General features: G+C 42.0%; 1 protein-coding gene across 3 annotated transcripts in view; it reads right to left on the bottom strand.

Annotated features, from left to right (window-relative positions):
- Window positions 1-255: 255 nt before the first annotated feature.
- sorcs2 (sortilin-related VPS10 domain containing receptor 2) overlaps window positions 256-17,184 on the bottom strand; it is a 305,919-nt gene continuing 288,990 nt past the window's right edge. Inside the window, exons 20-27 of one of the 3 annotated variants that reach the window (XM_061030706.1) lie at window positions 15,911-16,044; window positions 14,594-14,717; window positions 12,319-12,431; window positions 11,307-11,429; window positions 7,440-7,539; window positions 6,822-6,924; window positions 5,492-5,685; window positions 256-3,804 (exon numbers count right to left, since the gene is read on the bottom strand). In XM_061030706.1, coding sequence (XP_060886689.1) covers window positions 3,740-3,804; window positions 5,492-5,685; window positions 6,822-6,924; window positions 7,440-7,539; window positions 11,307-11,429; window positions 12,319-12,431; window positions 14,594-14,717; window positions 15,911-16,044 — 956 coding nt within the window. In that variant the 3' untranslated portion in view covers window positions 256-3,739. Of the gene's footprint in view, window positions 3,805-5,387; window positions 5,686-6,821; window positions 6,925-7,439; window positions 7,540-11,306; window positions 11,430-12,318; window positions 12,432-14,593; window positions 14,718-15,910; window positions 16,045-17,184 lie in introns of all 3 variants that reach the window. The other 2 variants (XM_061030707.1, XM_061030708.1) reach the window with 2 other exon arrangements.

Genomic DNA, 17,184 nt, shown 5'->3' with positions numbered 1-17,184 from the left:
ATGTAAAGAGAACATCAGTAATGACTAATCCCATTCGTACACATTCATATGCCGCTGACGAGGCAGCAAGAGCAACTTGGGGTTAAGTGTCTTGCCCAAGGACACATCAGACATGTTGCTGCAGGAGCTGGGGATCGAACCCCCGGCCTTCCAGTTGATAGACGATCGACTGACCCACCCCTGTACTACACCAGAAGCTTAAAGTCTTGATGTTGAATATGATGATATGCAGACAAATCAAAACCAAAACACATACAAGTTATGGGAGTGATTTATTCCAGTATGCAGGTTGAGTGCACAACGCTCCCTGATGAGGACACACAATTGTTTTAATAGCAAAACTTAACAAATCGAACGTACCGCAGGAAAGAAGAACAAAATCAAAACAAAACGGTGTGGTCAAAACTGCTTGATTGGTGCCATCAGCTGTGAAACTCCTTTCCTATTATATTGGAATATCCATCATTCCCACTCCCCCCCTCCCCCCGACACAATGACGACACATCACTAGAAAGCTAAGAACAAGTCGACCATGAGCAGAATATGTACAAAAGATGAAGCGTAAACCAGAACGAGTGAATGTGGTCTGTTTGTATCAAATATAAGACGAACTGAGGGGTGGTGCTTGTGGTATTTGTAGTCTTTAAAGGCCTTTTGTCCAAAGACCTGTCCGTGGAGAGTGTGCGGACTTACTCAGGCATGTGTCTGCAGCTCAGCTTACATCGTTAGTGCAATCACACAACCAATCAAAACATCAGCAAAAAGGCAACAGAAACATTAACCAGTGTTCACACGTGTTGAGAAAAATGACAAGTGTATCAAAAATATCCATATACAGTTTCCACTGTGTCGTCGTGAGTATCTTTATGAGACAATGAATTAATTTTCAGTTAACGATGAAGATGGAAAAAACTTATCTTACACATGAGATCACACCGAAAGAATCGAAAAAATGCGTACATGTGAAGCAGGCAATGGCGTTGATGAAACTGTAAACAGTGAGAGTTTTTCAAATTCACTCGACTCGGTGAAGGTTCACTCTAAAAAACAAAAAAACAAAAATAATGCTGTGTGTTTTGGTGGAAGTGTAAAACACTCACACATGTCAAAGGGAGTATGTACAAAGTGGAGATTGATCATATTTACACATTTACATACAAACAAACCGAACCTTTAAGGAGACATGATTCAACCGCGGGCTACGCCTAATATAGGCTGATACACTAAAATATCAACTACACCTTCCCTCCATGACAGCGGCCTTTGTCTCCAGGAGTCTCTCTGATCCAGGACAAGTGGGGAGGAGGAGGAGGAGGAGGAGGAGGAAGAAGAGGAGGAAGGGGCGTTCTGTTATTAGAAATAAATAAACTCAACAGGTAATGTTACTGAGCAGATTCAGATCTGCTGTTTTAGGCACCATGGGACGGACAAAAAGGTGGTGCTGATTTGAACCCCCCCCCTCCCAACAAACTGCTGTGATCTGATCTTAAAACAAACATACAAGTCTTAAGACTGCTCTGGGACTTTAAGCTTTGTTTTTCTTCCTTGTACCTGTGAGTGGGATTTTACAAAAAAGTGCAACACCGCCCTCTTGTGTTTGCATGCTTGTCATTATGCAAATTCACAAGGGTTTATGCAATCCTACATTCCACAGAGAGCATATTATTGCCTGTGAAGAGAGTCATTGTGGGAATAAAAGAGAGATAAACACAAAAAAGAGCAAGAGTAACAATTTCATCTCTTTGAAATTCATCATATTCACATGGCGGCCATTTCTCAGTGACCTGGAGCTCATTGTGGCTTCAGAAGCTGCTAGTAAAGTTGTCAACATTGTCCGGTACTTTGTGAGACTATGTGTTTGAAAACCATGCAATCTCTCTGTGATTTTAATTATCCGTAGTATCAAGAAGTAAAGAATCTTTCATTTTGTAAACGTCAGATCCTCAATCATATTTTTAACTATGTGAGGAAGAGAGAGACAGCGCTGTCTAGATTGCATACATACATTGGCAACCCTTCAGCACTGAAACGTTGATTTATGTTTTTGTACAGTTTGCATTGTTTTGGTAATTATAAACAAGAAGTAACCCAATATCAGATATCAAGGACTTGTTTTTTTCTCCCTGTGGTATCCCAACAGGTATGATATGGTGCTTACAAATCTGGTATCGTAAAGCAACCCGAGCTGGTTTTACGTTTGAATTCTGTGTTGAAGGTTCCAAGTTTTATAAACATGTCTGAACATTAAAACGTTAGGATTCGACCACATCAAATGAGGTGTCAATCGAAAGCTTCATGGATTAGTACAGAGATAATACATTTTCGTCAGCAATCTGTTCATCTTTATGGATGTAATGTGTTTGGATTCAATCTTTTTCTGGATTTGGATTGTAGGGACTGTTTTGATGCAGCAGGATCGTTGTTGTTGGAATATTATGACCGCAAGAGAAGCTACAGTCGACCTTCAGACAGTAAGACAAATAAATCTTGTTTTCGTTGGTGGTCTGACAGATGCGTAGATTGTGGCTTCTGTGTTGGTTTAGTTTTGAAATGGTCACATGGTCCAAGAGAGTCGTAGCTTGCTAGCGTTGTGTAGCATTAGCAGTTATGTAAATTAGGGTGATAACACACTTACAGTCTTCGGGCAAGGCGATATCAAAAAAAGTTTCCACTAATTGAAGATTTTCAATTCAGACAGGTGTGTAATGTAGAGTTCTTCATGGCCTCTTAAGACCTCAAAAGCTGTGTTTTTGTTGTTTTTCTGATAAAACTGTAATGTCAATTTTAACTTCAGTTCATTAATAATGGGAGTAAGTGATTAACTGATATCCAGGTCTTTGCTAATGGTTAACACAGTTACATTTCTGTTTAACTGTGCACACCTTTGGAAGCGATCCAAGACCACCTCTTAGGCGATGTCGGCTCGCTTGTTTTGTTCCACAACAGAGTGCGATTGCAGTGTTCACATTTGTCCAAACGGACAAAGGAGGAGAAACTCCCCCTGTTTCAGAGCTTCTCCAAACCATCCAGCTGTGAAAGCATCCTTATAAACCCTCTGTTTACAGTGTATGACTTTCTCTCTCAAACATGATAGTGGAAAATAATTACAGCATTCAAGCTTCACCAGATGAGAACGAAGCCAGAGGTAAATTGGTACCCTATGAATATGGTGAATCTCACTTTACAACCTTGGTCACATCACCCTTTATGCTTTGAGAAAATACAGCAGTCCTCTGTGGCTACGGCCTGCCGGCAATGGATGGTCACACCTTCACCTGCAGTGAGTCATGCTTGCTAATTTTGAGTGTTGATAAGTAACAGACAGCGCACACACACTTTTTGTTCTTCAAAAACACAGATAAGTGAGGATTCTCAGTGTGACGTCATTAAAACCTCCAACCTCTAAGGGTGTCAGTGCTCGTCTCCAGGGCTGCTGCAGGAAGTGAAAAAAAAAATGTAAAGCAGAGCGCCTCCCATCTCAGATAGAGATGGAGTTGGGGGAAAACCAGGTTCGACATGAAGAAGAAGACAGTCCTTTCTCCAGAGAAATAAAACATGACACCAAAGCTGGAGCAGAAGGGTTGAGGAGGCCGTGGAGCGGAGGTGAAGTGTCCGAAGAAGACGAGGAAAAGACGAAAAAAAAGAGAGAGAGGAGAAAAAAGGAGGAAGGCAGAGTGGAGTCCCTGTGCTCGTTAGCCGGCTAGGCTGAGCTAGCTTGTTAGCGTTGCCATGGCAGCCATCAGCTGGTCAGGTAACTGTGCAGTTCTCTGGAGTTGATGCTCAGGACAACACCTGAGTGGTTGCCTGCCAAAGAGAGGAGAAAGGAGACACCAACTAGGAAATGAGTAATGCTAAAAGAACACACAGTCCATATTAGACACTTTCACGTTTCTGATGTGTTCGACCTTTATCATCAAATCAGAGTGCATCCTAGAGGCTGAACAAATATGAGAAATGCAACAACTTCCTCATCCATTCAAATCTGAGCTACAGTCCTGAGTGTGGCCAACACATTTTTTAACAAGTAGGTTCCATTTTTCTTTCTCATGCAGTTTAACAAAAAGACCTCAAATACATGTATTGGTTAAAGATCCCATATTCTCCTCATGTTCACCTTTCATGTTGTCAGTCCATGATACCCACAGAGGAGCTTTGCATGACATGCAGCTCAATTAAACTCCTGATTTAAAGGGTACATATTAAGAAAAATCCACTTGTACAGTGTTTCTGAACGTATATTTGAGTGTCTACTGACCCACAAAATGTGAAATAAACCCATCCAGTCCTTTGTTTGTGGTCTGCATAAGTCTTACAACACGGGGCGCTGGTGGCGCATTGGTTAGTGTGCGCACCCCATGTATGGAAGCTGTAGTCCTCCAAGCGGGTGGCCCAGGTTCGAATCCGACCTGTGGCTCCTTTCCCGTATATCATTCCCCACTCTCTCTCTCTCCCTGACTTCTGACTCTATCCACTGTCCTACCTCTTCAATAAAGACACAAAAGGCCCAAAAATAAATCTTAACAAAAAAAAAAGTCTTACAACACAGAGAAAAATGCTCCGCTTCAAATTTTGCTCTCCTTGTGATGTCACAAACCTCCCCTCCTGGGTTGTCTCTGGCGGACATGTTTTTCCCAGGGGGCACGCTGACAAGTTGCCATGGAAGCTCTAAGCTGAACTCGTCGGTACACCGCGCAGAAGAGAGGGGTGAGGGTGAGCTCATTACATTTAAAGAAACACACACACCAAAACGGAGCGTTCTGAGAGAGCTGGTTTATACAGGGTCACAAACCTCCTCTGGTGTTTGATTCATGTTATATTTTGACCAAAGCACAGCACAGATGTTTCATTTAGACCACAGGGGACTGTTTGAAAAGTTGCAAAAGGGGGATAATATGTCCTCTTTAAGCTGTAAGCTTTTTGACCTCTGTCCCGTTTTCTTGGAGATCACTTGATTCCTCGACATTTTTTGACCCAGTGCAGCACTCCCTTCAATGTTATTTCTAAACCTCCTTATTTATCTTATACATGGTGCCAGTTAAAACCCTTGTTTCAGCCTCTGCCTAAAACAGTTTGCTACTGACGTCAAACAAGAGTAGCCAAAAGCAGACAGCGCCCTCTTCTGGTTAAAACAAGTATATCAATATATTTTTTGACTTATTAATTTGAATTGTCCCTAATTTGTATTTTTGATTGTATCATGAGGCATCATTTCATCCCTATCCACAACAGTTAATCAAATAAACATTATATAGTTGATATAGTATATATAGTAATGAAATGACTGATTGTCTTGTATATGATGAACATGAAGCGCCTCGACACCAACACTAAAGAGGCTTTTAGTAATACCAGTAATAATGATTAAAAAGGGGGAAGTCCTCCAGTACCTTGGTGTGTGTTAGCTGCTGGTGTTAGTGGCTCGGGTTTTAGTAGCAGTGGTTAGTGGTAGTCCTTATAAGGGAACGGAAGGCGGGGCTACCTCCTGCGTTACCTAGAGTCTGCGAGTCCAGGTCGTCGTCGATGAACTCCTCGCCCTGGATGATGTGCTGCGTGTCCTCACTGTGGTTGACGGGGCTGGTCATCTCCTGCTCCTTCTCGTTGTGCATCTGGGCGTAGACGTTGCGGTTGCCCGGAAGCTTCCTGAAAAACAGCGGGGGATAGGCGTCCTCAGTCCTAAGCAAAGGACTGTGGGATTTGTTGTTTTTGTAAGATGGGGCTGTATTGTTTTCACTGCATCGTTCAATTAAAGTGACTTTTTGGTGGATCTTTGTGTTCGGGACAGAAGGTGGTGCTGCTGGTGTGATAGTGATGTGAAAAGCAATCATGCAGATAAACAAAGTAGTACATTAACATTCATGCAAGCTACCGGGGGGGGGGGGGGGGGGGTATAGTGCTTAGGAGCTAGCTAGTTAGAATAATATATTCATTTGATTTAATGATCAGTTGCACTAACCACTATTGTCCTTCTTAAGATCAGAAAACAAGACCGTTTTAAAACGGGTCGGATTGAGATCGGTTCACGTTCTTACTCCAAACGAACCGCACCAGAGTCTAAAAAGAAACGGATCGAGATCCACCTTTTCAAGCGGTCTCTGTACGGTTGTTTGATCTGCACCAGGGTTTGATTGACAGCTGTTACACTAATTTGGTAAACGTTTGCAAGTTGTTTTAACCAAACCAAAGAGGTAAGGTGTGAAGACGCCCTTAGTTACAGTTTCTCAACTTTTACTTTTACTCTCTCAACGTAGCCTATGATATAAAAAGTAAGCATTACTATCAACTTCTACAAGATGTTGATTTATCATCTTTATGCTACTGATTTTACCAGTCTTCATTTCCCTCAAACTCACTGTTAGTGATCTGAAACTCAACTATATTATAATTAAAACATCCAAAACTTCAATCAGAGTAGCAGGGAGTTCCTATTGGGTGCTGTCAAAGATTCAGGAGAATGTAACTTGAATAGTAAGAAAAGAAAGAATTAAATATTATCTTTAAATATTCATCTTGAGGCTGAAGTTTCTCCACACTTTTGAGAATGGAAATCAAAATATGTTGATTTACAGAAGCTGTTTAATTCCTGTGCATACAAATCAAATTAATGTAAAGGATAATCAAGTAACTACTGTACAAACTATTTGAAACAGAAACAAACTATTCCATGAAACAGAGATGTTAGAAAATGGCAAAATGTCCATTTTTGGTCAGACCAAATGTTTTTTCGTTTCAGATATAGAGAAGTGTTATTGATGCTAGCCCTGTCTTTGTCCTTCTACGCTCACTACAGTAAATCTCACAGCTCTTTAAAATGACCAGCTCACCTTTTAAACTTGTACAGGATAAAGGATCCGGTGGCGATGAGGCTGATAAGGAAGATGACCGCCCCAGCCCAAACACCCGGACCTCCAGCAGCTCCATGGTAGCCTTTGAATGACAAACAAACACATAAAAACAATTTAAAAAAATGCAGCATGTCTACAAAAATCAGGACTTTAAAATAATGTATATTCAGGCAAATCAAGGGAGTATAGTGAGGAAGAAGATCTTGATTTTTTTTAAGCTGCAGGAGCGAAGAGGCAGGAGTTGTAGGAAGTCTCCTCATGATCAAGAAAACATCTTAACAAGAGTAAGATTATCAGCACGGCACAGCTTAGCACAGAGAGCTTTAAACTGGAAAGCTTTGGACTCGTTAGGGGAACCAGAGAAGAAAAGAGCTCAGCAATCAAAGGGTAGTGAAGTCAGGTGCACCCAGACAGAAAGCTGCAGGTGTGTAGTTCATGAACGCACCATTCTCTGCCGCTGCAGCTGTGGAGCCGTTAGCAATTAGACCTAGCCCTTGGAAATAAATCAATAACGTGCAATTATCATTTAAAAACACATCAGAATCTGTCGAGTTTAAAAGGAGACATAAGGATGTTATGCGTTTAAGATTACAGTACCTGCGTTCGGGTCTGCTAGCATCACCAGCACTTTGAGACCCCCACGCACCACGAAGCTGACATTGTTGTCGTTAAAGGCCTGCATGATGGCTGGGATACGCTGAGGAGAAGAAGGAAGTACAGATTCAGACAACTTTATTAATCCCAGAAGGGCAGGACAGTTTCACAGCTGTTGGGGTTGTATCAAGTCACCTTTGGTTATATTCTTTAATAATGATATTTAATTATTAATAATATAAATAAAAATATCATTAAACTATGTTTAATCTCGTTTGGGGCACCACCCTGTACTCAGGGAAATATAACCAAAACATCATTGAAATCAGTCTCAAATTAGTTATTTAATTACTAATATTATTAATAATTAATAACTATATTTAATAAATTGAAGGCGTGAAATCTGTACACAAAGCCCTCGCACCCAGCTTATATCACAATGCAAATACACCAGTAATCACAAACAACTGCTCTCTTAAATTATAACAGAATTTATTTAAACAAAGCAACATCAATCCAAAATCAATGAACTTAACCAAACAAATAACTATTATAAACTAATCTAAGCAACAAACATTATCAAGCAAAACTTGTGAATGAGGTGTAAATGTGTGTGTGTGTGTGTGTGTGTGACAGAGAGAGAGAGAGAGAGAGAGAAAGAGAGAGAGAGAGAGAGAGAGAGAGAGAGGTACCTTTCGGAATAGTTTGAGCTCTCTGAGCTGAGTTCAGTAACTGTTACTTAAACACCAGAAAGCCAGTGGCCGGACTTTGATTCAACGGCGGGTACACTGGTCTTTCTGATTGTGAAAGCCGTTGACTGAAGGTAAACTAGCATAGCATTACATACATAGGCGAACACAGCAGCTCATCACAATAAAACAAATGCAGCAGCTTACAACAGATAATAAACAGAATGTGACGTCTCGTCAACAATGATGCATAATTATCAGTGGTTATAAAAGAAAACATAACTATTTCTGAAACTATTTCTGCCCAGACCAAAGCTCTTACTTGGGGTAACTCCTGGTGATCGTTGCAAAGTTGGTTAGATCGTCACTCTGCTGAATGTTGAATCAACAGATTCAGGCAGGGTTCCTTCGTGGCAGATGTAGGAGGAGGGTTCAGATCTTCGACCAGAGCGCTGCTCTATAGGGTCTTCTGGTTGCAGGAGCCGAGTTCTTTATGTGTCCTTGTGGATTCAGGGATCAGTGGGCTTCCTTCAGCGCTCCTGTCCAGTTGCGTTCAATGACGTCTTATGAAAAATCAAAGGAAAGAAACTCTTGTTTTTGCTCGAACCTGATAGCATCTGATTGCCCAAAACTCCTAAAAATATGCCTTGAAAGTAGTCAGCTGAATCCTCTGATGCTTGAATTCAGCATGTGAAGAGCTACCTATAATGAGCAACCTCAGCTCTGGAGTTTAACCTATGTAAGCCAAGAGGAGGAAAGGCTTTGTCTCGAATACTGGAGTCCATCTTGTTGGAGAGGGTATCCTCTGGTGTCGGCAGACCACACTTGAAGAGAGGGAAGCAATGCCTGGCGATTGCTTTTAAAGACTGGAGCTGCCTGTGGGTTTACCTCAGGCCTCCTCCAATGAGGATAGAGAATTCAGACACCCCCCACCCCCCCACTTTTCACACCTATTTATTAGTTTCTGTTGGGGGGGTTTTCCGTTGTTTAGTTGCCTCCAAAATAACTCTAGTCAGGCTTGAGAACTGTGATACAGGCCTGAGTTCTTCGTCCCACACACATGGCTGAGGCCCAACATCCCCCCTTGTCATGAAGAGCGAAATGCAGGTTACGATCTTTAGGGCAGCTCACGGACCAAACAGTCCATGTGTCTGGGATGGAGACACATCCCAGTTTTGCAGTTCCTTAGGGAAGCAGTCCATAGGGTTAACAGTTCAGAGATATTAGAGGCATTTTGGTCTGGGCAGACACTGAGGCAAAGTCTGGGCAGACTGTCTAACTATGTCTAACGCTAGGCATAAAACATAAACAGGCATTAGCAAAGCTTTGCTACTCAAGGTGCATTCTTTAACAAAACAAATGAAACAAACAAGTAAGAGGGGGAGAGAAAGAGAAGAGTGTCAGGTGTAGATTTTTGGGCTAACTCCTAGCCTGGGCAGCAGTAAACCTGTGGGATGGTGTATGTGGGATGGTGTATGTGGCATGTAGGTGTGTAAATGTACATGTGCATTGTGTGTCTCATTACCAATGTCAGGTCATAAAACAGAGACTAGAAAGCATTAACGTTAGTAGAGTGACTTTGGTGGGTTTTACAGTGGAGGCTACTCCCCCCTCCCCACTGTAGAGTCAGAAACTTGTTCTTTGTAAGGGCTGGAGGCCTCCAACTGTCTAATCACCTCTGTCACACACCTCCGGATCATGTTCTCCATTCCCCCGTCAGAACCTGCTTCCTTAGGAAGTTCATGGGAACTCCGGTTATGCCTACCCCTCTGTCTGGGGCTTCGGCCATCCCGAGAGTTCTGTTCAGGTCTGGTGGTGATCAGTACTTCAGGTTGGGAACTACCCTGTGGCTGGCTCCTTCCTTCTCCCCCCTGGTTCTGTTGTCTATTCTGCCGGTGATTTGGTTTCTAAGATTTATTCATAGCATAAGGCAATTTGTTGCCTTCTAGTGCTAGGTCACTATTGTGTCTCCAAAACCCAGGACCTATGCATGTTTCCCAAGCCACGTGTGCAAATTTCTTGATTTCTGGCATACCAAGCTGATGTGTTCGGCAATGCATGGTGACATCGTAACACACACAGCCATGCAGATTGTGCAGGAATAAGGACTTGAAAGTCTGGTCCTCTTCCAAACCTGGAGCATTACGTCCCTGGAAATATGCAGATTTTTGGCGCCGGTAATAATCTTTGGGTGCCTCATGCTTCTGGTGCCAGACACTAAAGGCTCTAAGAGGGGCAGATACAGGATCGGTGTAGGTGGAGAATTCCTCGCACAAGCGTTGCAGAGTGCTGAGTACTGGTCTCTGATCTCAGGCAGGAGGGTAGTCATGAAGTCATGGACACTCCTGGAAGTTGTCTTCCAGATCAGCTTGAGTTTTTCTCGTGTGGATGCATCAGGTAGATCACAGAGGCGCAGGTTGATCTCTCTGAGGTAATCATCAATGCTGAAATGTGGGTTACCTGGGTCAAACCGGTCCACATCCTTCGCCAGGGATTCAATGAGCCTTATGCGCATTCTTTGATCTCTGGGTGGACAGGAGCCATCCGATTCATCTGATGTTTCGGAACTTCTCAGCTGTGGACCATGCGGTGTGGACTTGCAGGTAGCAGGACGTTGTTATCTCTGCCTCTGGGGCTGAGAAGTCACCCCCCTCCCTATGTGGTGATTCAAACCTGCGAAGGTGTGAATTTTCTGCCAACAGGCTGAGGCCCAACACAGCCTACCAAGTCATTGACAGAAGCCAAGACAATATAAAGGAAACAAACACATCACAGCAGCATTCAGACACTTACAGTCACATGTCAGAAACAACAAGTCAACAGACGAACAGGTCGCCAAATCAGAAGCCAGAGCTACCAGTTACTTTTACATATATTGAAAAATACTTGAAAATCATTGCAGAAAAGGACTTGATAACAGACATGTGTCTCCGTCTCTGGGATATGACGGGGGTTGAATAATCAAAATACCAAATAATCACACATAACAGTAAAGGCTAAAGATGTTGTGTTTCTATATATACTGCCTGTTTTACTTTTCAGTGTGTTTACACTGCATGTTAAAAAATTAAAACAAGAGTGGGATTTTCTTCTGGAGCTGCAGAGTTTCTTCCTTTACTCCTTAAAGACAAAAAAAAACCTGAAAATGTATTTGGGGTTTCATTTCTTCTTGTGTTTGTACCTTATCTACAAACATGTTCCTCTTGTCTGGTTTGCTGTCCTGCGGGAGGACGTACAGGTCGGCTGAGGTAGGCAGGCCCGGATTCACCACTGTAACCAGGGACTCCTGAGGGACACCTGTGATCTGAGGGCACAGGGTTAAAGGTCAGTCAGATCTTAAAGCTGCACTCAAATGTCTAATGGAAGTGTTAAAGGTAAAAAAAATGAATTCTACCAATAGAGATGGAATAATTATTATCCATTAAGCTTAAGATCAAAGCACATCATAATAAATTCAGCTGCACACTACACAGTTTTCGACCCATTTTCCCCCCTTCAATCTTTGGGGGACCTGGTCAGACTTGTGGCTTGTTGCAACTGATTAACTGATGCAACCTCAATTGTGTGGTGTCACCACGATTATGTTACTGCTCCCGATCGAGTCAGAGCCTCCCCGAATATTTACGATTACAGGTTGGACTTTCTCAGACGGAATACCAGAGTCAGCAGCAGCCAATGAGAGTGATTATATTTGGATGCAGCACCAATCGGATGTTGCGTACTCTGACAACTCACCCTCAGATCGAGATGCAAATTAAATAAACCTGCACACACACAGATCAGGACAGCCAGCTGACGACGTCGATATTCCTCCATATTTGTTTTCCTACTGAAGTCACGATTGATCTTCCAAGTTTCTGTGAGATCTGGTGTCTGTGAAATGGTTACTGCTGACTGCAGGTGTGTGGTCTCCCGGTCTGGTTGGATTATTGTCAAACTATCCTTATGTCTGTGGTGTCCCACATTTTTAAAATTGGGTAAGATTTGAAAATCGTCGAGTGTGCAGCAGCTTAAGAAGGCATACAAACAGGAAAGATGTTGAAATATAAAGGGGGACAGCTGTAGACTCACATTTTATGACCAAATTGAATTTATTTGGACGTGTTTCCCAAACTAGCTTCTCTTAAGAAAAACTTGAACACTACTGTGTGTAGGATGTGCTTTAAGAAGTGATTTACCCTTTAAGGTCCTACCTTTGTGAGTAGTTTGGTGACCACCTGGCCGACGTCGGCTCTCCACTCGGGGATGTTTGGGTTGAAGCGGTCCAGGTTCCTGCTGAAGCTCAGAGGGATGACCTGGAAGTTATCTGAGATCAGACACAACAGGAGAGTGGTTAGTTCTCAACCATCAGAGTCATGATGTAAAGCTTAAAATAAGTCAATGCAGAAGTGTTACAGTTTTTAACGATCCCTTTCATCATTCTGTACAAACTGAAATCACATTTTAAACACGTCATACTAGTCTTCCTTTGAGCAGCAACCAACAGAGTTCATAATGTCTTCATAGTCAGCTAACATGTTTTTAAGGGCTTGAATTTTTCATACATTAGCTCACCCAATAACCAAATCATGCATCTTCCTTCCCGGCCTTTTCTGTTGTGCAAATATCAACTTTATGTCTTTCTTTGACAGATTTTTTACTTAAGGAATGATTTGATGTGGAGGTGTATGTGCGGCATTTTTATAAAGTTTTGCATTGAGACAGAAAGTTCAAAATAGAGTTTCAATATGACGATCAACATGTTGTTTTGAGCAGAGAATTACTGGCTTTTCATGTGATGAAGCTGTGCTGCTGCATAGAGACATATCCTTAGGGGGCACCAGTGGCCTAGTGGTTAGTGCACGCGTATGGAGGTTATAGTCATCCAAGCGGGCGGCCTGGTTCCTCACTCTCTCTCTCTTTCTCTCTCTCTCTCTTTAAGATTTCTGACTCTATCCACTGTCCTGTCTCTAAATAAAGCCCCAAAATAAACCTTAAAAAATGTATACTAAGTACATTTAAACGCTTGTCAGGCTTTATGAAAAACGTAACTAAGCCACAAATATTGTACCATGAGTTCTGAGTACTAAACAGCAGGAACAATCCAAATCTAAAGGTGTCGAAATCAAGTGCTAAAGAGGGGCTTTTGGTGGTGTTGATTTGGCGCCCCCTTGTGGACCATTTTTCTCTTGGCTGATTTTGTTCTTCACGTGTTAGAAACTTTTTCGCTATAAAATATTCTCCTCCTGCTTGTTCTAAACAGTCAAATGTCTCAGTGTGGAAAGTGGAAAGTAAACATTTGTTCCTGCACACCGCCGTCACTTCATCAGATACTCGTCTCAGAGGAGCGCTTCAGACATGAATAAAAAGGACATCATCAATCTTACAGCTGACGGTCTTGTTTGCTTTTGTAGCTCATAAAGAGGCATCAATATTAATTTCTGTCTGTTTTACAACAAATTAAAATCTCCTCACAGAGGCTTCAACGAAGCTGATGTTACATGGATGTATTAGTTGAAGCATTAACTCCACTGTCACTCAACAAACAAAAGCTCTTAAATAAAACAAGCTCATCCGCTATAAAAAGAAAACCTGACATCATTCTTCCAGTGGCACACTTTCTCAACAACAGATGAGATCAGACGATGTTTTAAGACACACAGACAAAATGTCACCCAGCATGTTTGTCTCCTTTGTTACTGAATGAATCATGAACTAAATATAACGTTTAACTTTCACTGTCCTAATTCTGAGTTTGATAAATTAGGAATTTATGAATTTTCACAATTCCCAGCTGCCATTGGGCGAGAGGCGGGGTTACACCCTCGACTGTCCGCAGGTCAATCTCAGGCGTGACACAAAAAGGTATCCAAGGCAAACACATCGAGCCTATTGTTTTAAAAAACAACAACTTTGTTTCGTCTAAAATACTAAATCAGCTTTGGGCCTTATTGCTGAGAGGAGATCGGTCGTACAAACGGCCACACTCGGTCGGAAAACTGAGGGAGGCGAGGAGGTGCTCTGAGGGACAGCTTTGTTTTGGTCTCAGAGATCGGAGCTAAAGTGTGACATCTACTGGACATCTATAATGAGAGTCACATAATATACCTTTAACACGTGGACAAAAAAAGATAATCCACAATCCTGAAAAAGTGAAACAAACTCGGATTAAAAAATAAATTAAAAAAAATGTTTACAGGTCCTCTTGATGTCAAACCTGACAAACAGTGGAGACCTTTACCAAATCCTGACGTAGTTGTTTCAGCATCATCTCAGCTCCATGTCCTCAAAGTGAATCAATATCTAACTAACTTCTTGTGTAAACACATTTTCTCCCTCTCATCTTAAGAACGGATCGAAAGCACAGAGCTAAACAATAACCAACCAGATCCATACAAAGCCAAAGCACAAAATATTTCCCATTCTTTGCCATTCCTGTACTTTCTTTTCTACATTCAGTTGGTATTTGCCACTGCGACAATGACTTACCGTAGACTCGGACGGTCCTGGTGTCCTGCACCATGGATCGGCCGTTAGAAGCCTGGACGGTGACCGAAACGTCTCCAGTCTCTGTGAAACGAGTCAGAAGGCTGTTCTGCAGAGTCAGCTTCGGCTGCAGGAGAAAAAACAAAAAAGTCCTCTGTTAGTCGATCAACAGTGTACACGTTCTTCTGATAAGTAGAGCTTCATTATGAACCTATTCTCTACAGTCTTTACAGCTACTGTAGCGGTTCATGTCACTGTTCTTTTTGTGTAGTTTTCAGATGCATGAGGTCATCGTTTACAGAGAAAACCTCTAAAATTCAACCGTGCACTTCCTGTCGAGCAACAAAACGGCAGACAGACGGCGAGTGAGACCAGCTGGTGAAGCTAGAGGAGTGTTGAGCAGCTGAAGAGATATTTATGTATCTTTAGTTGTTAAACCAAGCGCATAAGAAATCACTTCTTGCAGGTTTAACTATATTTTTCAGGTTCTGAACCAAATAAGAATTTCTACAAAACACTACATTACATTTCCTCACATTACTATGGAGCTTTTTGGAGTCTTTGAGCACAGAAGTTTTGGCCTTTGCTTGAAAAAGAAACTGCAAAATCCCAGCAGTAGCATGAGCTGTTGTTAGACAGGAAACAGCAGATTTATTTAGCAGCCAGCTGGTGAACATGCAACACATACAGTATATTTCCTCGAGTTCATGGAGACCAAAGCAAAGCAAAGAGGTGAACTAATACTGGACTTAAACATATTATTATGCATAATCCACTTCCCCATGTTCCTCTAACACTAATATGTGTCTCTAGTCTGTCTACAAACCCCCCAATGATGAGAAAAGTCCATCCTCTCCGTCTTTTGCCTGCTCCACTTTTCAGAAGATGTGTGCTCAAACAGGCCGTTTAGAGATTTTCCCTTCATGACATCACAAAGGGCAGTGACCCCTCCCCCAGGTGGGTGACACTCCCACAGCTAGGTGTTTGTTCTGCCCTCTGAGTCTGCCTTCTCACCGTAAACAATAGGACATGGAGTGAGAAAGCACTGAGACACCCAAGCCCTTCTAGAGAGGGGGCGTGGTCAAACACAGCTCATTTACATATTTCAAGGTACAGACACAGAAACAGCCTGTTCTGAGCAGGGCTGAAATAGAGGGGTTTATAGACATGATCAAATACAGGATCAAAGTGTATTTAGAACAAGACACTTCAAGGGCATGTTTTGGGGAGCTCTGAGACTTATTGAAACTGGTTTAGACTTATTCAGCTTGTTTTTCCACCCCACAAAGACAAACTAATGTAACTTAGTGTGTCCTTTACCTGCAGGTTGTTTCCTATCCACCAGTAGAAGACGGTCATGTTGGCTTCAGTAGGAAGAACTATGGCTGTCAGATTCACCTGCTGGTTTCTCCTGGCGATGGGAACCACCTCCAGGTGAACCTCCTGCAGTGGGGCTGCAACAAAAGAAAAAACAATTGTACTGTAAGATATAAAAAGTAACATTTGTATCAAACTGATTACTGGTAAAGGCTCTGAAATAAAGTCGATTTCTACACAAGAAAGCCAAAAAAGAACATCTTCGGCAAAATCTCATTGAATCTTGATTTTAAAAAAGGAGGTGGTCTTAGTAAATATCCATCTAGAGTCTTCATGATCAGCTCTCTATCTCAAAAGGATGCAGCTCTGAGAGTTTTAAACCTGAACAGAGACAGAGCCATGAAAAGGTAGAAGACTAAATAAAACAAAGAAGATCCTCAAATCCCCTGCAACAGAAACACAATAGATTTGTCTTCCATGATAACGTTGAAGCCTCAGACTCCCGTCTGCAGCAGGGAAGTATTTTTACCTGGGAAATAAAATATGAAGTGAGATTCAAAGCTGTCTCCTTAACAGCAAGGGGTGAGCGTTTGAGAAAACCAGACATATCAGAGGAGATTGAAGCGGCTGCGAAAAGATGTTTTCATCTTTTTTCACTTCTTCAAGGCCTTGAAAAAAGAAAATGGGTCAAATGCAGAGTGTGCAGGTTTCCAACGTGTCATGTCTGAGTGCAGAGAATCAGAGACACAGAACTGGAATAACCTGACACTTAAATTCCTGAAGACTTGACTTGATTATGTCACAATGCATTATTTTGTTAAAATGGTGGTTAATGCTTAATAACCAGGATGTTGACAACGTCTCCCTGGTTCGATGCATACCTTCAGTTTCAGCTGCTGGTAACGAAAAAAAGAGAGAAAACATCTTTGAATAACACAAAAATAAGCCCTTTAGAATAAGGAGCTTAATCGTTTTCATCCTTGTCAACATATTACTCTTCTTCCCTGTGGTATAACAAATGTTTCTGACGCACAAATCGTTAATTAGTGTTGTGTATTATTGATCAAAACTGCCCACAGGAGCGTTTGGAAAGACTTTAACATACTTGTCAATATTCATTTAAATCCCACGATTTAAAACCAAAGTTGGATCTTAAAGGTAACTGCTGTAGTTTGAAACCTGAACCTGTTTTTAACAACAAGATGTGCTGCTTGTCACAGGCAAGGCAGGCAACTGCTTGGGGCCCCATACCAGTAGAGGGCCCCTGAGGGCTCACA

The sequence above is a fragment of the Labrus mixtus genome, chromosome 23 (assembly GCF_963584025.1).
Source record: "Labrus mixtus chromosome 23, fLabMix1.1, whole genome shotgun sequence".
NCBI classification, from domain to species: domain Eukaryota; kingdom Metazoa; phylum Chordata; class Actinopteri; order Labriformes; family Labridae; genus Labrus; species Labrus mixtus.
This window is presented reverse-complemented; position numbering and strand designations above follow the sequence as displayed.